We start from the raw sequence: 22,790 nt of genomic DNA, 5'->3' as shown, positions 1-22,790 counted from the left end.
GGGGTGAGGAACAGGAAATAGATATACACAGGCAACTCAGTGGGTCTAAAAATGAAATCATGATCTTTCTTTGCAAAGGTCTCCTTTATTCTACATGTTCTATACCATTGAAAATTCCTACAGTCATCCCAGACACTCAAGTCAGAACTAAGAAGTTTTTCTTTGCCTCTCTTTTGCTCATCGACAAACTCTTGGTTAAGTCCCTTCAAGTTTATGTCATAAGTTTCTCTTAATCTGTTCCTTCCTCTCCATTCCCACTGCTTCTTTCCTAGCTCAGATCCTCATCATCTTTTGCCTAGTTTACCATGTAATGTCCCAAATGGTCTCTTCACCTCTGGCCTAAGATCAGCATCCACTGCCCGACCCTGCTCCAGCCATACTTCTCTTACTGCAAGAGTGACTTTTCTAAATCTAGATTCCAACCTGACGTTTCTCTGCTAAAATCCCTTTAAAAACCCCCTACCTTCAGAAAAAGTTCAAACACCGTCTTGTATGTTAGAGCTCCTTCTGGCTGGGCTCCTGCCCACTTTCCAGCCTCACTTCCTGCTGTGCCTCCCCAAACACCCCCACTGCCCACATACGCACATCCTATGCTCTAGCGATGAATAACAGAATTTCTCAGATGCTGTGTGCAAATTCAGGGCAAAGATTCCCTCCTTTGGGAAAACCATTTCCAACACCCTCCCCTAGGCAGGGTGGATCCATTACTTTATCCTTTAGCCACCTCTGCACATTATACATAATAATTAGTGTAGCTACTGATTATTGAGCATTTACCAATTCTGACATCATGGTAGATCCAGAGGCAGTAACAATACATGAGCAACGGCATGAGCTTTGGAGACAGCGATATTGGTTCAAATCCCAATCTTTAGCAGAATGATCTAGGGCAAGTTACTTAAGCTTGCTATACCTCAATTTCTTCATCCTTAATATGAGGATAATAAAACCCCTTTCATTGACTTGTAAAGATTAATGACACAATGTACAAAAAATGCTCAGCATGGCATCTGTTACATCATAAACTATTATTAAGCTAAAGTCATAATTATGTTGTTGTTATTAGACTTTATATATAGCATGGAAAATTTGCCCAAAAAGCCTAGAAGTTTTCATTATCTCTATTTCACAACTAAGGAGGTTAGATTACTTGCCTAAGTCATATAATTAGAAAGCAGCAAAGTTAGAGTTTAAATCCACACCACAAAACACCATTATAGCCCTTATGACATTGTGTGAAATGCATTTACTGTGTACCCAGCTCTCCACCTGGATGGGAAACTCCCTGAGGGCAAAGACTTTGTCATATAGGAAAAGTTTAAGAATGAGTGAACAAATGAATAGCTATGTTTCAGCCAAGGCAGACTGATGGCTGTGAGATTCCAGTCCTGGGAGAGTGGCTGGTATGGTCACGTGGCAATGGAACATGAGCCATCCCCCAGGCCCCTGGGTCACTCACTCATTGCTTCTATCTGCACATGGATGAGGTTCTCGATGTCCTCCTCCAGGGTCTGCTGGGGCTTCAAGGGGATGGGCAGGTAGCCATAGTGTTCTCTGTTGCAGAGGTACATCTGGATGCCTGAGGACCCAAGAGAGAGACAAAACCAACCAATCAGAAAACACACTTCTTAGCTCTATAGTGACAACTCGGGAGAAAGAGACTGGACTGTGGCTGAAGTTGTTTGGCACTGAAATCGAACAAGTAGCTGTTTCAAGCACTGTCTGTAGACCTCAAAAATGCTCCTTGATTAAGAAAGTGTAACACAGCATCGGGGGCTAATAAAAACTCTGGGCCATTCTTCGGCTCAGAGGAAATTGATTTTTTTCTCTCTGAAGAAAAAGCATACTCGTGGCCTGAAATGAACACTAAAGGCATGAAAGGATCAAAAAGAAGGCAAAGAATTCCCATTCCAGAGAACAGAATGGAACACTGTAATCCACCTACAGGAAATAAAGAGAAAATGAGGAATAAAATCCACATTTGCTATGAAAGCAAACAGGAAAATCCTGTAAGGCTGACAAATTATTAAAGCTAAATCTAGGCATATGAAGAAGAAAAAATAAAAAACAAAGGAAATTTAAAATTCTCCATGATTCTGCTTGGTTTTATTTCTTCTCTTAGCAGGCATGGATTTGGAATCAACCAACAGACATAGAACTTCTATAATAGATTTGTAAAGGGACAAAAGAAAGTCTGCATTTCAAGTCCTGTGAAGAACCTGCAATATGACAATACCACAAATATGCCACAGCCCTCTTGTACTCGACACTGGTCTTCACGGCCCCAGCTGGCTAACTTTGAGAGTTAGACAACATTCGTGTTCACCCAGATATCTAGGAATGTGGGAATCAAGATGGTCTCACATAGACCCAGCAACTGACAGTCCTGACTAATGAAAAGATTCCTTAGTTAAAAGGATGAGTCTGCCAAGCTCTGGTCCATGTGTCCAAGCTTCTGGTTTGTTCATTGCTATAGTCATCTATGCTTTCCAGAGGAGAATTATCTGCATAGTGACTTCTCTATTTTGTGCAGATGAAATTTCTTCCAGCCAGCTGCATCACCTGCCAAGTCAGGTGAAGCTGTCTCATGGCATTAACAGAGAAGAACGCAGAAAGAAAAGAGCTTTTATCCTCCTCTTTACAGAATCGGGCTCGAACCATGGCTGGTCCAGCAAGCACTGTCACTTCTCTTGCCTTCACCAAGCAAACTCACTAGTTCTGCTGTTTGCCCACATGAATGCTTCCGGGTAACTTCAAACCAAAATGTACCCTCTTGTAAAGTCATGATGAATTCAGGAAGTGGAAGGAAAATGAGTTAATATTTAGGTTACCTCTCTACATTACTTAGGTAAATTATTTTACCATTCAACTTTCCAAAGCTACAGTAAAAATGGGAGATGAGACCCAGCCAAGCTATTCATCAAGTGTGAGAGGACAAGAAAGGCATTTTTCAGACATGCAAGGTCATAAATATTTACTTTCCATCACACTTTCTCAGAAAGTTACTGGATGATGTGAAAGAAGATGGAGAAGGACGAGGAGTAAGGGGAAGGAAAAGAGGAGGAGGAGGATTACAAAAAACCTGGGAAGACTTGGGACATAGTGAACAGGCGAGTCAATGCAGATGGGAAGAAAAGGGAGTCCAGGTTGATAGCTGTGGCACCACTCAGCTCAGAGGATATCAGAAGGCTTCAGAAGAGACATCTTCATAAACATGCCAAAAGAACATCTGATAAATCTGACCATTCTAAGAGGAGTTTTAGACAATTAGGGATTAGTTTTGAATTGTGTTAGTAATAATAAATGAAGCAAAAAAAAAAGGCAATTGGTAAGTTAGATATAAAGGGAAAACTAATCATAGTCTATCAATGGCTCAGTTTAGGATTAGGTTCACATGATTATAAGAACAAAACCACTGACCATCAATCTATCTTAAATAACCATGTAACTACAGTCACGTGTCGCTTAACAACGGGCATACTTTCAGAGAAATGTGTCGTTAGGCGCTTTCATCATTGTGTGAACGTCACAGAGTGTACTTACACAAACCTAGATGGAATAGCCTACTAAACACCTAGGCTAGATGGTACTAGTCTACGGGACCACTGTGGTATACATGGTCCACTACTGACTGCAATGTCGTTATGTGGCTTATGACTGTATGTTGAGAGGACAGGGTGACGGGAAGAATGTGTTTGCGTGGAGGGGGCAAAGGGAGGAGAGGGAGCTAATGCCTCCTCTTCTGCAGTGGAGAGTCAACAGATAATGCCTAAAGTAAAACCGGAAAATCAAGAAGTAGCAATACAAGCATGTTATTCAGAAACATGGATGTGAATATTATACTGGTATTATCATCTGGAGGAATTAAAAGTGTTTATCTTCTAGAAGAGGGAAATGGTACAGGGGGTGATGTGCAGGGGACTTATATCTTTATAATAAATCTTGGGGGACTATTTGAACTCTTTCAACTATGTGCATGGATAATTTGATAAAAATTTTAAAAGGAAATGTGTTGATAATTAGATAACGTCTATGGAATCTGGTACTCTCAGTAAAAGTGACTTCTGGGGAAAACAATTTTCTCTTTGAAATGATACTATACCTTGAAGGCCTGTACTTCTCTAATGAAGATATAAAACATTTTCTTGTAGTCACATAGTACCTTAACATTGCAGATTGATATACTTATCTTTACGCTTGGTGATGAACAATCAGACTCAGAAAGGCTATGGACTGTCCAAAGTCATACAGTAAGTCATTAGTATCAAACCTCTGGCCCAAAAGAGCCAATGCTGAGTATCTTTCTACCCACCCCGGATTCGGAAGCCATGTTTCAGAACCAGTAATCACTCTGGATTGCCATCCCTCACGTGGGAGGCACGTTTGATCACTACCAATGCTGAGCAGGAGGCAGATCTGCCTACCCATCACCCACAACTCTTGCCTCTTTTGACTCACAGCAGACATTTGGAAGGTGACTGGGTGGCGGCAGAGATGGTTCCTGTGGCCATGATACAGAACTCAGATTACTGGCCACAACGAGACATGGACTCCTGACCCTGGCCTCATTACAGCCCACAGAGACTTGCCTAAGACCTCTGAGCTGTTTTCTTGGGCTAGATGGGCAGCCATGCCCCAGCACACCAGGGCACTTGGATTGGCCCCTCACTCATCACCCACATGTGGAATGACTAGAGTCTGAGGCAAAAGGTTAAGGATCAAGGTTTGTGGTTAGACGGTCCTGTCTGGGACTTGCAGACCCTTTATTTCCTTCTGGACGTTTGAAAAATGAAGCTCCAATGGATGATACAGCTATGGAGCAGCTAGGGAGCTTCACAAGAGTGAGAACAAAAAAATACAAATCATCTTTCATCAAGACTCTTTCAAGAGAGAGGGGAAGTGCTTTGCTTTGGACCTAAGAAGGGAACAGCCAAGAAACACTCCATGGGCTGCACAGGACTCCAGGTTCGTTCATGTCTCTCCTGAATACTTCAAGTCAAGTAAAAGTGCTACCTTAGAACCACATGACTGTCAGGAAAGCTTTTTCATTCCCCCAAAGGACAGTCATTCTTTCCTGTCTTGACCTTGACCTGTTCAGTGTACCACTGATCTGACCCTCAGCTTTCACTGTTTCATAACTATTACTTATGTTTCCACATGTAAAGATCTCATCTCGCCAACTAACATAGAGCCTAACACAATGCTGGGCACAAAAGTAAAGCCTAGAGCATTGATCCTCTCTCTTCCTTTTCTACCTCTCCTCTCTCCAACGTAATCATCAAACAGCCTCTACACCTGCTTTCACTGTCCCGGGAAGGCCTATGGGAAGTCTGACCAATCAAGAACAAAATTCGAGTGAACAGGCCAAGCAAAGGCCAGAGCTGAAAAATTCCTACCCAGCCTGTGTCACTCTTCCAACCCAAAATCTAGTTGTTGGTTTATAAAAATATATCATAGTAATTTAGTGCCTGGGTCACAATAATGCCTTGTGCAATGGCTATAAAGGAGGACTCTGTTAGGCAAGAGTCATTATTGTAATTGTTAATAGCTCACTTTCTTGGAACATCCTTACTTCAAGCTCTGAAGCAAAGAGACTGGCACAACTTGAAGGAATGAGAAGGCCCTGAGTCTGCTTCCCATCCTGGGGAAGTCAGAGCAAATCACAGACCAAGTTGAAAGAAGCAGTTTCCACTAACGTTGACCAAAGAACCTTCATGAAAACTTCCAATCCACATGAGGATAAGAACCTTGCTTTTGCCCTGACACAGGCCTAAAAAATGCCTAAGCCTGGCCAAAGGGTCTAAATTGCTCTAGCAGCCAGGGAAAAAAGTCAGCTTCCACATTTTCACTGAATATTCTCATTCCTACCAAATCTGCAACTGGACACCTATGTCTTCAAGCATGGTCTGATATGTGAGTTATAGATTGAATTGGTATTAACATTGTCATCTGCCAGCAACCTGCCTCAAATGCATGGGGTCTTTGCATAATCCCACATACCCTAATTTATATGGCAACAGTGAGTTTATTCACTATCTTCTTGGTTTCTAAATTCACTTTTGCTAGTGGTTAAGTGGCACATTTCTGGCTCATTGATAGTGGGACCTCACTTCTGTCAGGAAGGTCTGAATGATCCTGAGAATAAAGCTTTGCTTTAGGAATGTCGTGTATCTTCCTGTTGAACTGCTTTAGTGAATTACATCCTCCTTGACTGCATGTGCAGGGTGACACAGAGAAATAACAGCTTCTTACTGACTTGTCTTCCTTAAAAAGCCTACAGATCCCACGGGAAAAGCTTTCCTGGGGGTTCACAAAAGACTTAAGTCTGGTTTTGCCTTTCCTTCCACGGGGACTGTGGCAGAGACTGCTGGTTGCCTCCCCTAATCTGTCCTCTCCTCCTTCTAGAGTGAGAGAACTGGGGCTCTAGATTGCATAGTATAAAGGCGACATTCTGAGCCTCTTTTACAGCTAGGTGTTGTCCTGTGACTAAGTTCTGGCTAATGGAATATGCACGGAGGTGATGTGTTCAACTTCTGGATTGTACTCTTAAAGGGAAGAAGAGTGCTCTCTCCTCTCTGGCTTTCACTTGGTGGCTAGAATGCATCCATACTGATGAGACTTCTTGGACGATACAATTAAGGACAACACCGCATGGAGAATGGAGAAGCAATAGAGAAGGAGCCTGTGTCTCTCAAACTTTGTGGAACAGAGCCACTATACCAGCTCAGGCTTTTTTGACAAGAAATCAACCTCCAAGTTTTAAGTCTGGGGCCTTAGCCAGTGTTGTTTTGGGCTTCTGTCACTAATTAATAAGGACTCCTATAATGAACAAAGCAATGCAGTAGCACCACAGAGAACCAATCATCTGCCTATGGCTCCCATCATCACCATTGCCCCGGAACCACTCAAAAGAAAAAGAGAGTGGATTCCTGGGTATGGGCCTGTCCTGGCTCTTGGTCATTGATGCTCACAGGTACAGCAACACAGAAGGTGCTGGTGTGGTTACTGTAGACAATTAATTGCCACTGAACAGGAAACCCATTCCCTTATACAGGAGTGTTTTTTAATAAGATGCACAAAACAAAAGAGCTGGTCATTTGCAATGTTTTGTGGTGGCATTACAACTGAATACAAACAGTACCTGCTTGCCTGCTGGAGAAGGCAAAGACAATGATGTCATCAAAGGTCCAGGTGTAGTCCTGGTGCGGGGGGTAGAACGTCAGCTTGTCAGAGGCTTCCTTCCTGAGGTCAATTAGGAATGTGGAGTGGACCATGGGGACAGGAAAGCAGCCTATCCTCTTCCATTCTCTAATCTGAAGGTAGTCTGGAGTCCGTTTATAGAAGCCCTGTAAAAGAGGAAATCAGTGAGCTGTGTTCTCTGATCTGAGGGCTTCATTTTTCCCGCTTTTCTGCTAGGCTGATTCCTTCTAAGTCATCACCAGTTAAATCGAAGCCCCTAAACAAAGTCCCCTTCACCCTTCTTCTCTTGACCTAAGAAGTTCCAAGTGAGCTCAAGAAATGCCATCTACGTGTGAAACAATACTAAAAGGGTCTTGATATCAGAAATATTTTGGTTTCAGAATATCTCTTGATTTAATAATTTAATGAAAGTATATGTTATGTTGACTTATGATTGAATACGAGGTAGGAGTATTCAGAGGTGGTAGAGCAGAGCAGTTAAGAGCACAGGTTCTGGTATTAGGCTGCCTGAGTTCAAATCTCACTTCAGCTTCTAACAGTCTGTAGATATTGGTCAGGTTACTCAACCTTGCTGTGCCTAGTTCCTCATCTGTAAAACAGGAATGATGGCACTATCTACTCCATGGGTCGGTCTGTAAAAACTAAGTAAGGCAAAACCTGAAAAGTGCTTAGAATGGTGCCTAGCACCAAGAAAGCATCAATAAATGTTGGCTATTATTAAAATTACTACATTACATTGGCTAATATTTTCAACTAAACAGGCAGTACTTAAATATACAAATTGGCTCTTCTTTCAATGCAGTTACTTATTCAATATTCTGGTGGAGCTGCTACTGTGCGATACTTTTGGAGGATTCCCCTTTTGAAACTTCCTTCTGGGCAAGCACACAGAACACCCAATCCCCTTCCTTTGTGGTTTTGAATACCTTGGTTTGGAAAAATCCAACTTGTTTTCCCTCTAAACTCAACCATTCATTCAACAAACACCTACCAAGTGCCTATACTCCAGGCACTGGGTTAGATGCTGGAGACTTAGCAGGAAAGACACAGCCCCTGTCCTAGCCCTCATGGGCTAGACTTAGTATAGAGTCTAGCAGAGGAGCTCATACTCCAGTGGCACCAATTGTAACTTGACTATTGCCAATGCTCAAACCCATTCCAGAAAAGATGAGTGGGTATCTCAACAAAACACACTTAAAAGTATGTGGAAGCTTTGAAGGCATTTCCAAAAATGTTCTAGGTGACGGCAGGCTCATAGAATGATGGTAAAGTTTCACAAGGCCAGTGCAGCATGCTGAAGGGCACAATACTTGTTGGACGCATAAGTTAAAGTGTGTTCACTAATCAGTCACATTGCCTTATGGTCACATTTTCTGTTGTGATGTCAGCGCCCACAGAGTCGGCACTGCAGCCTCTTCTACTTCTCTGACTTTCCTTTCAGTGTCTAGACTAGCGTTCTAGCTGAGCTAACCCTAACACTGACCATGTGATAAGGCAGAAGGATGGCAAATTAAGACTTAGAAGATGTGAGTCTTAGAGTCATTTTAACCAGCTTCTAGCTCTGATTTTAGCCCATGCTTAACCTCGTTGAGCCTGAGTTTCTTCTCCCGAAAAATGGGATAATAGCTGATTTGTCTATCTTACAGTGTTGTAGAATGGATTACGTGTGATCAGGTCTATGAAGATACTTTGAAAACTGTAATGCATCATATGAAGTATTATTATTACCATAATTTTTATTAGCCTTTAACTTAAGGATCACTTAACATCCTTAATTTAACATCTCCTAATTTAACAATGAGGAGAACATGAGTTCTAACACTTCGGCTTCAGAGCATTCTTCCAAAGGATAAAGGGAACACTGGTTCTTTGAAGGACTGCCTAAGAATGCATGACAAATATAAAGTTCTAGACTACTGAGGAACAATATTCTCAGAATGGGAAGCTTGGAAAATTCATGACAACGATGAATCACTGAATATCCTGGAGGTAGGAAGCAAAGAAAGAGAGAAAGAGAATTAATATGCCTCCTGCAGACAGGTGGAGGCAAAAGATGTGTCTCTTTTTCCACACAAATTGAATGTTGTTGGTAATAATTCCTGTTCATTGGCCAGACAACAGCACCGGGTCATTTTGTTTTGGTTGTCCTTAAAGGCTCTGAAAACCAGGGCCTGCCTTAAGCTTATGAAGTCGCTGGCTGTTTCTGTTCCTGTCTTAGCAGAAGCATGACTGGAGATGGTAGAAAGCCAAAAACAGATGGAGAAAACTTAGAATTGGCTCTAAGTTGCTCAGATTTTACTTTTACTTTGCAAAATAAGTGAGCACAGTTCTCTTGTTGGCTTTTAATGATTAAAGCAAATAAAGAAATAATAGAAACCTGTAGGCTGCAGTCACTAGGATAATCCACCCTCGTTGCTGGTGTCAATGCATAACTCATTAAAAACAATCCTCGAGGGGCCGGCCCGGTGGCGCAAGCGGTTAAGTGCGCGCGCTCCGCTGCGGCGGCCCGGGGTTCGCTGGTTCGGATCCCGGGCGCGCACCGACGCACTGCTTGGTAAGCCATGCTGTGGCGGCGTCCCATATAAAGTGGAGGAAGATGGGCACTGATGTTAGCCCAGGGCCGTCTTCCTCAGCAAAAAAAAGAGGAAGATTGGCGGATGTTAGCTCAGGGCTGATCTCCTCACAAAAAAAAAAAAAAAAAAAAAAAACAATCCTCGAGTGATTCTGCCACGTGAAACACTGCACATTATTAACTGAGAGTGTATGAATTTAAATGAAACTAATATAACGTTTTCTCCTCAAGAAAGTGAATGGCTTTTATAAATATGAACTTAATGCTTCCATAAAGAGATGTGGAGGATAATATGCATTCAAAATCTCTTGGAACTGTGGAAAATAATCATAACAAAAGAGGAATGCTTCATGCAGTCGTGTGCTAGGGCCACTGATGGTTAAACTTTCAGGAATTTTGCAAGCCAGCTGGCATGTTGGTAGCTTAAAATCTGTAAAAACAAAAATCACGTTAATCCCCACCATTCTAACACCGCCACAGATAGCAGCTTTGCATATTTTTAATAATTATATCATCAAGTGGCCATACGGCAATCTACTTAACCTTTCTCTTAGCCTAAACATCATTTAAGTTGTATGCATGGTGGGAGCACTTACAACATGAAAACTGGTGAATACTATCAATTAGGATATTTCCCCCACAGAGAACCAGTTATTAAACACTTATCAGCACACCGCTGGCCTCATTCTTCATCCCAAATCAAACCAAATATAAAAGAAGGACCCAAAACTTAGCTCTTTGGGTGTGAGAACACATTTAACATACATTTTTAGCATGTCTTTATCTTACATTGATATATGCTAAATTTATCAGTTTAATTTATCTCTCTAATTCATTAACTAAAGAATAAAAAATATAACCAGCCATAAGCATTCACTGTAATAGACGTCTAGACTTTGAAGACTACAATGGAAAAGAGAGATGATGGAAATGAAAAATTTTGTTTTTAACTTGAATTTTGTAAAAACAAGCTACCATAGCAGTTCTAATTATTAGATCTCTTTGGAAATAAACTTGGCAACACAAATCAAAGGTCATCAAAATATTTATACTCTTTGACTGAGTAATTCCACTTCTAAGGAGCTATTCTAAGGAAATAATAATAAATACAGAAAAATTTTTATTAATCATGATGGTTGTTATAATAGTCAAAAGTTGCAAACAACTTAAGTGTTTTTAAACTAACAGAAAGGTTAAGTAAATTGCATTATAGCCACTTGATAATATAGTTACTAAAAACATGCAAGCTATTATCTATGAAGTTAGAGTGGTGAGGATTAACATACTTTTTTTTTCACGTTTTTCCATTTCCAAATTTTTCCGTAGTATTCTTATGTTAGTTTTAATGACAAAAAAAACTATTCAAATTTTTTTTTAATCTCTGAATCAGGGAGCAAAAAGGTACAAATCCTAGCAAGCTTTACCGGTTAATTTAAAGCTTCTAAGGCTAAGTTCATTAGAATATTCTCTTCATAATTCATTAATACAGAGAAGCTCACTGGGTTGCAACATTGGACCTGGATTTACCTCCTTTCCTGAAAATGCTTGCTCTGGTAACACAACGACATGCATGTTTCAAGGGAGGAAATGAGAAAAAGGTTAACGGGGCTACTGTTGACACACAGCTGCCTTGTTAAAACTCATACCTTCATTTATTAGCCAAAGACTTGCCTGAGGTGTAATTCCGCACCAGAAATTAGAGTACAGGCCTCGAGACTCCAGCATTGGGGCCACAATGGTCTTGTTTTCTGCAATCATTAGATTGAGGGTCTGTGGATTAGTCAGGAAGTTGTCAACATCTATGAACTAGGAAAAGAAAAGGATAATGTCAGGTGAAAAGATCCTTTTCAGTAATGGGTTCAAGAGTAACCCAGCACTTTCAAAGGATCACAGAAACTTGCTCATGAGATATGGAACCAGTTATCTATCTTCTCCTTATGGAAACCCATTGCAGCTGGATGGCTTTCATTCAGGCAAAATATGTTTAGTCTAACTTTCACATGTTCACTCTGCATAAGGCACCAAGTAATGAATTGGTGTTACCACACTGAGCGCACACTCAACTAGGCCCAACCTACACCTGGGTTAGTGGCTTTAAGTACAAGGTATTAACGGCTCCTAAGCCCTTAGAGGTTCATTCAAAGACACTTATTGAGTGACCACTCTAGGTATAAGTGCACAGACCTATTTAGGTTACCCACAGTAATGCCAAAATGGCCCAACACAGATCCATCAATGCTATTTGAATATTACAAGTAGAATTTTAGTTTAAAGTACATTATATCAACCCATGCTAATCAATGAAGCCACTCCTGATTCTTAGCAGAAGTCCGTGTTAACACTGATTCATTTACAGGGACAGTATACCAACATGTTCTATCATATAAAATAAATAATCACACTGAACTGCACACTTAAAAATGACTAAAATGGTAGATTTTATGTTATATATATTTTACCACACACACAAAAAATAACCAGAAGCTTTCAGTCTTACGATAGTCAATCTGTTTACCAAAAATTTTGTAGTTCACTATTTGTACACTTCAATGACATTTAAACAGCTATACAATGTTAAATATCATCAGTACAATTTGAAAACTTCTATGAAATTATTTGTATTGCAAGTGTGTGTGTGATAAATTATTGGGCTGATTTTTGTTGTGGCTGAGGGGCTGGGGGATGGACATCAGTCAAAAGTATTCCCTTTAGGAATCAGCCTAGTGACAGAGAGCAGATGTCAGTAAGTTTAATGAAACAATACTGGATTTGTTTTTTTGGTGTTATTTCTAGTGTTATACTGAAAAACATTTGCCAAAAGAATTAAATGGATTTGGGCAGCCACAGATGAAGAACTTGGTTCCCATAAACTTGCAGGGAAAAAAGCCTCCTGTCAATTTTCAAAAGGGAAATGGGGACTGTAAGTCCTTCCTGCTTAGGAAGCTGTCCTTTCCAATTGAGACAGGGTCCTGGAGGACAAGGATGGAATATACCATTGATCCTAATCATCAAGCCCAACATTTTTCTGGACCACTCTCAAAGCTCTAAGGAAAGCGATGGAACATCTTCATGGAAAGAAACCCTCCACAAGAGCCCACCGTAATTAGGAACAACCGGAAGCAAAGCAAGAGATGTTTTTCCCCAAATCACTCAGGAGCCAAAAGGAGTGGAGTTTTAGAGCTGTTAATCTGAACCTCTTTTTATATAATTAATTTCTCATATCTGCAAAATTCTTCTATAAAGTTCTTCAGAAAATTTATGTTGCTTTACCTACAGTGTTCTCCATGAACTAAAAAGATTCAGAGTTTCTCATGCCTGTTACATGAAACAGACCAAATAATTCAGGAGCTTATTCACTTACTCACTGAAAGTGCATGTCAGGAGTGGGTCTGAGATGAAATCCAAGTATCCCAATACTAAGTTCTCCAAATTCTCCCCTGCACATTTATTAAAAAGTTGGGGAGGTGGTACCTAAACTAAAGGTTGTTTTGATTGCTCCCACAGTCCTAGGTTTTAGGTAATTAATTTGGACACATTCTAGATACCAGCTGTCAAGAAGTGAAACATCTGTTTTTACCAGAATGTAGTCTGACCATTTTTCCCTCGCAGTTCGAAGGGCTGCCTGTCGTAGTTTCATCACGTGGGCAAAACGAGAGCTGGGCCAGTGCTTTGGTCCAATTTCATCAGGATAAGATCTAAAATAATAGTAACAATAATAATAACATAATTATTGAGTACCTTTATTTCCAGGCACCATGTACTAACTCATTTAATCTTCCAGTACCCTAGGAAATAGAAAATGTTATTGTTATCATCATCCCCATATACAGATAAGGAACCTGGAGCAAGGAGAGATTAAGTAATTTGCTGCTTACCGTACACAAGAATCCTTATATGAAATATTTCAGTGAGTTCTTATTAAAACTCACTGAGTCCATATGAGGTAAGTACTACCATTCTCTCCATTTTGCAAATGAGAAAATCGGTGTAGAGTGGTAAATTTATTTGCTTAATGTTACACAGTTAATAAGTGGCACAGTTAGGATTTAAAACCAGGCATAACCCCAAAGCTCATGCTCCTAGACACTTTTTTATATATTCTTCCATCAAATAAATTTGGAAATGTTGCAGCATAAAAATATGAGTTTCCCAGGAAAAACAAAGGTTAATTTACTTGGTCAAGTCTCAGTAAAGGATTCCAAACAGCCTAACACATTGATCTATCCCAGGTAGAGTGACATCATGGAGCAGCTGCATAATGTTACTGGGATCTCTATCAACATCCACAAAATAACCAGGCCAGGACTCTTACATGGCCATGCAGGCAAGCCAGTTGGCACACTCTTGAGAACCCTTCTGAAAGCTCCCCCCTGGTATGGACATTGATACTGTCACAGTGGACCCAAACTGGTCACTACTTCCAGTTCTTGTAGTTGTGCTGGCAGTACATTTGCCTCAGTGAATGAAAAACCACAAAAACAATAAGACTTTAATTATACAAATAAGATTAATAGAATTATGTACTGCACAGGAATTCTCTGAGATGTCTTCCCTAATTATTGCTTCAATGAAAATCAGTGAAATTCCTGTTTTTCTGAATATATTGCCAAAAAAAACGCCCTCCCTAATATGGTTCACACTGACCTTGGCACACAATATGTTTGGTCAAAATTTGGCTACAGAGAAAATTACCAGGATGCAAGGTAGGTACGTAAAGTCTTTCTGGGCCATTTTAATTAAGCCAAATTCCACTATAAGAAACTCAAAGAGTGCTAAAAATCTTTTAATGTGTTCAAATTTTGTCATTAAATTTTGCTCGATATGTGGACCATATGCTGGGATTTGAGATATAAATCCATGTATAATGAAAGTATTCTATATAGAGAGACTAAAAGAACAAAAATTTGTTCTGGAATGGCATTTATTATTATTATAATACAAGTTTGGCTTTCAATAAATGAATTATCTTGGGCAGAAATTCAGGCAACTCAATTCACCCTACTTTTACAATTCCTTAAGCTGGAATGTAGTAGCCTTGGGAATGTTTACAATAGTAAGTTTTAAATATATTCATTCATGTTGTCATTCACTCGTTTGTTCATCCAACAAGTATTAATCTAGTGCCTGCCAAGAACACAGCATTGGAGGGAAATATAAACTATTTATGTACTCTAACCTCTGCCAAAGAACCTAAAAATAACTTAGAAAGAAATGCATAAATTGCATTGTTAATTAACAATGTTAGTTAAGTGTATCATGTCAAAAAGGATGATGTACGAAATAAGCATTACAAGTGTTGAGAGAAAGGCAGCTCTTTGTAAGTGGAATGATTAGGAACAGCTTTCTGTAGTAGGTGAGATTTGGGATAAGAGTTGGTTACAAAGAATGAAAGGGCCTTCCCAGAGAGCAGACCTGCAGGAGCAATGGCTTGAGGTTGAAAATAAAAGGAACATTCTGGATTAATCAGGTTTTTGGGTGGAAGAAGCAGGAAATATGGGTGCATAGGTATGGGTGCTAAGTTTATGGAATCTTTCAAAAATATAAGTCTGAGGTGTTTGAACTTTGTTTTGTAGGTATTGAAGAGCCACTGGAGTCTTTTTAAAAGAAAAATTAAACCATGTCATTAGTATTTTAGATAGATTGATCTGACAGTATGGTATGTAGGATGACTTGAAGATGGAACCAACTAAGAAATTTCTATGGTTAAGATTGGAAATAACCTAAATGTCCATCAGTAGGAGACTGATTAATTATGGAACATCCATACAGTGGATAGTCTATAGTGGTAAAAATAATGAAGAAGCAAGAGTGATGTCAGCAACATGGCGGAGTGAACTGTTCTCTGTGTCTCTCCTTTGAACTACAACTAAAAGGACATTCATGGATCAGTGGAGGATACCTACACAGCACACCAGGAAGCCTGAGAGACCCGAGCAGCTGTATATCTGAAGGTGGATGGACTACCCACCCAGAGGAGGTGGTGGAGATAGGTGAGCACCCTCTGGACCCCAGGGAGCCCAGTGCACATATGCGACTACTTTCCCGGCTGGAGTGATCATAGCATTGCTGGAGCCCCAAGGGTGGGAGCATGCCTCAGCATGACTGTGGAAACAGGTGACAGCAGCCCTGAGCTCCCTGTGTGATCACTTCCCCATCTATCGGGGAAGCCCTCAGGGCCACACAGCCCACAGAGAGCGGCCCGGGCTTGGCCACAGTGGGGAAGCCTCGCCCACTAAGCACAAAGGCTGGTGCTACCTAGGAGCAGAGGGCAGCTGAGCTGCTGCTCAGGCAAACAAGCTCCCAGCTGCCGTGAACACCCATAGTACTGCTGCAGCCCCAAAGTGGGGGAGCATGTCTCAGTGGGACTGTGAGAGCAGGCGGCAGTGGCCCCGAGCTCCTGTGTAATCACTCTTTCATCTAGTGGGAGAAACTATAACCCACCGTGGTCCCAGGGAGTGGCTTTGGCTCGGTCCCAGAAGGTAGGTCCTGCCCACCAAGCACAATGGCTGGTGTGACCTAGGAGCAGAGGGCGGCTGAGATCCCAGTCTGGGCGAACAAGCTCCCGGCTGCCGTGAACACCCACAGTACTGCTGCAGCCCCAAAGAGGGGAAGCGTGTCTTGGCAGGACTGTGAGAACAGGCGGCAGTAGCCCTGAGTCCCTGTGTGACCACACTCTCATCTAGTGGGAGAATCCACAATCCCACCCGGTCCCAGGGAGTAGCTTTGGCTTGGTCCCGGAGGGAAAGTCCCACCCACCAAGTAGAACAGCTGGTGTGACCTAGGAGCAGAGAGGGGCTGAGATCCCAGTCTGGGCAAACAAGCTCCGGGCTGCCGTGAACACCCATAGTACCGCTGCGGCCCAGCAGCAGGGAGCACAACCCCCGGGGTCTGCGGGAGTAGGCGGCACTGGCCCTGAGCCCCCCACATGACTACATTCCCATTCGGTGGGAGACCCCACAGGGCCACTGCGATCCCAAGGAGTCACCCAGGCTTGGACAGGCACAGCTGACAGGGATCGCAGCAGTGGGCTCAGATTACACAGCTCTTGCCCCCCTCCTCAAGTGGCAGCAGGCAGAAGCTGCACCCAGAAACTATCACTATGCGCTGGCACAAATACACTCCATCAAATGGTATAAAGAAATTTATTAATACTCCAGACAAGAAGGAAAAAGATAAATACCCAGAAACCAATCCTGAAGGCATGGAAATCTACGATCTAAATGACAAAAAATTCAAGACAGCCATGATAAGAAAACTCAATGAGCTACAAGAGAATTCTGAAAGACAGTTCAATGAAATCAGGAACCAAATTATTCAACAAAGGGAATTCTTCACAAAAGAGATCAAAACTATATAGAAAAACCAAACAGAATTGGTAGAGATGAAAAACACAATGGATGAGATAAAGAAAAATTTGGAGTCCTTAAACAACAGGACTGATAATATGGAGGATAGACTTAACAATCTGGAGGACAGGAACACAGAAATCTTCAGTTGGAGGAGGGAAGAGAACTTAGGCTAAAAAGAAATGAAGAAATTCTCCAAGAAATATCTGATTCAATTAGGAAATGTAACATAAGGATTATAGGTATTTCAGAGGGAGAAGAGAGGGAAAAAGGAGCAGAGAGTTTGTTACAAGAAATAATAACTGAGAACTTCCCAAACCTGGAGGTGGAGCTGGAATTACATGTAAAAGAAGCCAACAGGACTCCTAATTACATCAATGTAAAAAGACCTTCTCCAAGTCATATATTAATAAAGCTGGCAAAAGTCAACAATAAAGAAAAAATATTAAAGGCAGCAAGGCAGAAGAGAATACCCTATAAAGGAAGCCCTATCAGGCTTTCAGTGGATTTTTAAGCAGAAACCTTACAGGCTAGGAGACAGTGGAATGATATATTCAAAATTTTGAAAGACAAAAATTTTCAGCCAAGAATACTATATCCAGTGAAAATATCCTTCACATATGATGGAGAAATAAACACTTTCCCAGATAAACAAAAGCTGAGGGAGTTCATTGCCTTTGAACTCCCTCTACCAGATTTGATCAAGAAAGCCCTCATACCTGAAAAAGAAAAAGAAAGAAAGGGTTTATAAAGCCTCGAGCATGCAGCTAAATAGGCAGACAAAACCAGAAATTGCAACTCTCTATCAGAACAGATTAGCAAACTATCATAACTCTAAAGATAAAGGAAAAGAAAACATCAAAAATAAATATTACCAAGCCGGCCCTGTGGCATAGCGGCTAAGTGTGAGTGCTCTGCTGCTGGCGGCCCGGGTTTGGATCCGGGCGTGCACCGACACACTGTTTATCAGGCCATGCTGTGGCGGCGTCCCACATAAAGTGGAGGAAGATAGGCATGGACGTTAGCTCAGGACCAGTCTTCCTCAGCAAAAAGAGGAGGATTGGCATGGATCTTAGCTCAGGGCTGATCTTCCTCACACAAAATAAATAAATAAATAAATAAATAAAAATAAATACTATCACTTCATTTTAACCACAAATTCACAACACATAATGGAATAAGTTGTGACAACAACTTAGAAGGGGAAGAGGAAAGGGATGAAACCTGCTTAGACTAAGAGAACAAGAAGCTATCAGGGAATGGACTATCTCATCTACGAGATCTTTTATACAAATCGCACGGTAACCATTAAACAAATATCAGAACAAAGACACAAATGATAAATAATGAGAAAACCATCATAGAGAGCCACCAAACTGAATTAGCAGTCCAAAATACATGGGATGAGAAACAAGGGAAATACATAACAACTGAAAAATAAGAGATAAAATGGGAGCTTATTAAGCCCTCATATATCAATAATCACTCTAAACATAAATGGATTGAATTCCCCAATCAAAAGACACAGAGTGGCTGGATGGATTAAAAAACAAGATCCAGGGCCAGCCCCGTGGCTTAGCGGTTAAGTGCTCGCGCTCCGCTACTGGCAGCCCGGGTTCGGATTCCAGGCGCGCGCCGACGCACCGCTTCTCCGGCCATGCTGAGGCTGCGTCCCACATACAGCAACTGGAAGGATGTGCAACTATGACATACAACTATCTACTGGGGCTTTAGGGGAAAAATAAATAAATAAAATTATAAAAAAAAAAAAAAAAAACAGAAAAACAAGACCCAACAATTTGCTGCCTCCAGGAAACACATCGCAGCTCTAAAGACAAACACAAGCTCAGAGTGACAGGATGGAAGACGATACTCCAAGCTAATTGCAAACAAAAGAAAGCAGGTGTTGCCATACTTATATCAGACAAAGTAGACTTCAAGATAAAAAAGGTAATGAGAGACAAAGAGGGGCAATGTATAAGGATAAAAGGGACACTCCACCAAGAAGACATAACACTTATAAATATATATGCACCCAACACAGGATCACCAAAGTACATAAAGCAACTATCAACAAACCTAAAAGGAGATATCAGCAACAACACAATAATAGTAGGGTACCTTAACACCCCACTTACATCAATGGATAGATCATCCAGACAGAAAGTCAATAAGGAAATAGTGGACTTAAATGAAAAACTAGACCAGATGGACTTAACAGATATAGAGAGAGCACTCCATCCAAAAAGAACAGATTACACATTCTTCTCAAGTATGAATGGAACATTCTCAAGGATAGATCATATGTTGGGAAACAAGGCAAACTTCTATAAATTTAAGAAGATTGAAATCACAACAAGCATCTTTTCCAACGATAATGCTATGAAATTAGAAATCAACTACAAGAAAAAAACCGGGAAAGTGACAACCGGAGACTGGGCCGGCCCTGTGGCTTAGCGGTTAAGTGCATGTGCTCCGCTACTGGCGGCCCGGGTTCGGATCCCAGGCGCGCACCGATGCACCGCTTCTCTGGCCATGCTAAGGCCGCGTCCCACATACAGCAACTAGAAGAATGTGCAACTATGATATACAACTATCTACTGGGGCTTTGGGGAAAAATAAAAAAGGAGGAGGATTGGCAATAGATGTTAGCTCAGAGCCGATCTTCCTCAGCAAAAAAAACGGAGGATTAGCATGGATGTTAGCTCAGGGCTGATCTTCCTCACCAAAAAAAAAAAAAATATGTGGAGACTAAACAACATGATACTGAACAACCAACTGATCATCGAAGAAATTAAAGGAGAAATCAAAGAATATATGGAGACAAATGAAAATGAAAATACACCATATCAACTCACATGTGATGCATCAAAAGTGGTCCTCAGAGGGAAATTCATAGCAATACAGGCCTACCTTAACAAACAAAAAAAGTCCCAAATAAGCAATCTTAAACTACACCTAACAGAATTAGAAAAAGAACAAACAAAGCCCAAAGTCAGCAGGAGAGAAATAATAAAAAATAGAGCAGAAAGAAACAAAATTGAAACTAAAAAACCAGTAGAAAGGATCAATAAAACAAAAACCTGGTTCTTTGAGAAGATAAAAGAAATTGACAAACCCTTAGCCAGACTCACCAAGAAAAAAAGAGAGAAGGCTCAAATAAATAAAATTAGAAATGAAAGAGGAGAAATCACAATGGATACCACAGAAATACTAAGGATTATAAAAGAATACTATGAAAAACCATATGCCAAAGAATTGGACAATCTAGAAGAAATGGATAAATTCTTAGACTCATACAACCTCCCAAAATTGAATCAAGAAGAAATAGAGAAACTGAATAGACCAATCATAAGTAAAGATATTGAAACAGTAATCAAAAAATAAAAGTCCAGGACCAGATGGCTTCTCTGGAGAATTTTACCAAACATTCAAAGAAGATTTAATACCTATCCTTCTCAAACTATTCCAAAAAATAGAGGAAGATGGAACACTTCCTAACACATTCTATGAGGATAACATCACCCTATCCCAAAGCCAGACAAGGACAATATAAAGAAGGAAAATTACAGACCAATACTGCTGATGAACATAGATGCAAAAATCCTCAACAAAATATTGGCAAACCGAATACAGCAATACATCAGAAAGATTATATGCCACAATCAAGTGGGATTTATACCACGGACACAGGGATGGTTCAACATCTGCAAATCAATCAATGTGATACACCACATTAACAAAATGAGAATTAAAAACCACATGATCATCTCAATAGATGCAGCAAAAGCATCAGACAAGATCCAACACCCATTTATGATAAAAACTCTCAACAAAATGTGTATAGAAGAAAAATACCTCAACATGATAAAAGGCCATATATGACAAACCCACAGCCAACATCATACTCAATGGGGAAAAACTGAAAGCCATCCCTCTGAGAACAGGACCAGACAAGGGTGCCCACTCTCACCACTGTTATTCAACATAGTGTTGGAAGTTCTGGCCAGAGCAATTAGGCAAGAAAAAGGAATAAAAGGAATCCAAATAGGCAATGAAGAAGTGAATCTCTTGCTGTTTGCAGATGACATGACTTTATATATAGAAAACCCTAAAGAATCCATCAGAAAACTATTAAAAATAATCAACAACTACAGCAAAGTTGCAGGGTACAAAATCAACTTACAAAAATCAGTTGCATTTCTATACTCTAAGGATGAACTAACAGAAAGAGAACTCAAGAATACAATCCCATTTACAATCACAACAAAAAGTATAAAATATCTAGGAATAAATTTAACCAAGGAGGTGAAAGACCTATACAATGAAAACTATAAGACATTATTGAAAGAAATCGATGATGACATAAAGAAATTGACAGATACCCCATGTACGTGGATTGGAAGAATAAACATAGTTAAAATGTCCATACTTCCTAAAGCAATCTACAGATTCAATGCAATCCCAATCAGAATCCCAATGACATTCTTCACAGAAATAGAACAAAGAATCCTAAAATTCATATAGGGCAAAAAAAGCCCAAATAGCTAAAGCAATCCTGAGAAAAAAGAACAAAGCTGGAAGCATCACAATCCCTAACTTCAAAACATACTACAAAATGATAGTAATCAAAACAGCATGGTACTGGTACAAAAACAGACACACAGACCAATGGAACAGAATTGAAACCCCAGAAATAAAACCTCAGATCTACGGGCAGCTAATCTTTGACAAAAGAGCAAAGAACATACAATGGAGAAAGGAAAGTCTCTTCAATAAATGGTGCTGGGAAAACTGGACAGCCACTTGCAAAAGAATGAAAGTAGACCATCTGCTTTCACCATACACAAAAATTAACTTAAAATGGATCAAAGACCTGAAAGTGAGACCTGAAACTATAAAACTCCTGGAAGAAAATGTAGGCAGTACACTATTCATCATTGGTCATAAAGGGATCTTCTCGAATTCCATGCCTACTCGGACAAGGGAAACAAAAGAAAAAATAAACAAGTGGGACTTCATCAGACTAAAGAGCTTCTGTGAGGCAAATGAAACCAGGATCGAAATGAAAAGACAACCCACCAGCTGGGAGAAAATATTTGCAAACCATATATCCGACAAAGGGTTAATCTCCATAATATATAAAGAACTCACACATCTGAACAACAAAGAAATAAATAACCTGATCAAAAGCTGGGCAGAGGATATGAACAGACATTTTTCCAAGGAAGATATACAGATGGCCAATAGGCATATGAAAAGATGCTCAACATCACTAATCATCAGGGAAATGCAAATCAAAACTACACTAAGATATCACCTTACACCCATGAGAATGGCTATGATCACCAAGACAAAAAACAGCAAATGTTGCAGAGGACGTGGAGAAAAGGGAACCCTCATTCACTGCTGGTGGGAATGCAAACTGGTACAGCCTCTATGGAAAACAGTATGGAGATACTTCAAAAAGTTAAAAATAGAAATACCTTATGATCCAGCTATCCCAGTCCTGGGTATTTATCCAAAGAACTTGAAATCAACAATCCCAAGAGGCTTATGCACCTCTATGTTCATTGCAGCATTATTCACTATAGCCAAGATGTGGAAGCAACCCAAGTGTCCCTCGACTGATGATTGGATAAAGAAGCTGTGGTATACATATACAATGGAAT

General features: G+C 40.5%; 1 protein-coding gene across 1 annotated transcript in view; it reads right to left on the bottom strand.

The window, feature by feature from the left end:
* The window catches only part of COLGALT2 (collagen beta(1-O)galactosyltransferase 2), a 114,618-nt gene that overhangs the window by 28,182 nt on the left and 63,646 nt on the right, over positions 1-22,790 (bottom strand). Inside the window, exons 3-6 of the mRNA XM_058539891.1 lie at positions 13,350-13,467; positions 11,444-11,578; positions 7,142-7,346; positions 1,460-1,579 (exon numbers count right to left, since the gene is read on the bottom strand). Of these exons, the coding sequence (XP_058395874.1) occupies positions 1,460-1,579; positions 7,142-7,346; positions 11,444-11,578; positions 13,350-13,467 (578 nt within the window). The remainder of the gene's footprint in view (positions 1-1,459; positions 1,580-7,141; positions 7,347-11,443; positions 11,579-13,349; positions 13,468-22,790) is intronic.

The sequence above is a fragment of the Diceros bicornis genome, chromosome 4 (genome assembly GCF_020826845.1).
Source record: "Diceros bicornis minor isolate mBicDic1 chromosome 4, mDicBic1.mat.cur, whole genome shotgun sequence".
In the NCBI taxonomy this organism is placed as follows: domain Eukaryota; kingdom Metazoa; phylum Chordata; class Mammalia; order Perissodactyla; family Rhinocerotidae; genus Diceros; species Diceros bicornis.
The sequence above is the reverse complement of the archived record's forward strand: the minus strand, read 5'-3'. Positions and strand labels throughout refer to the sequence as shown.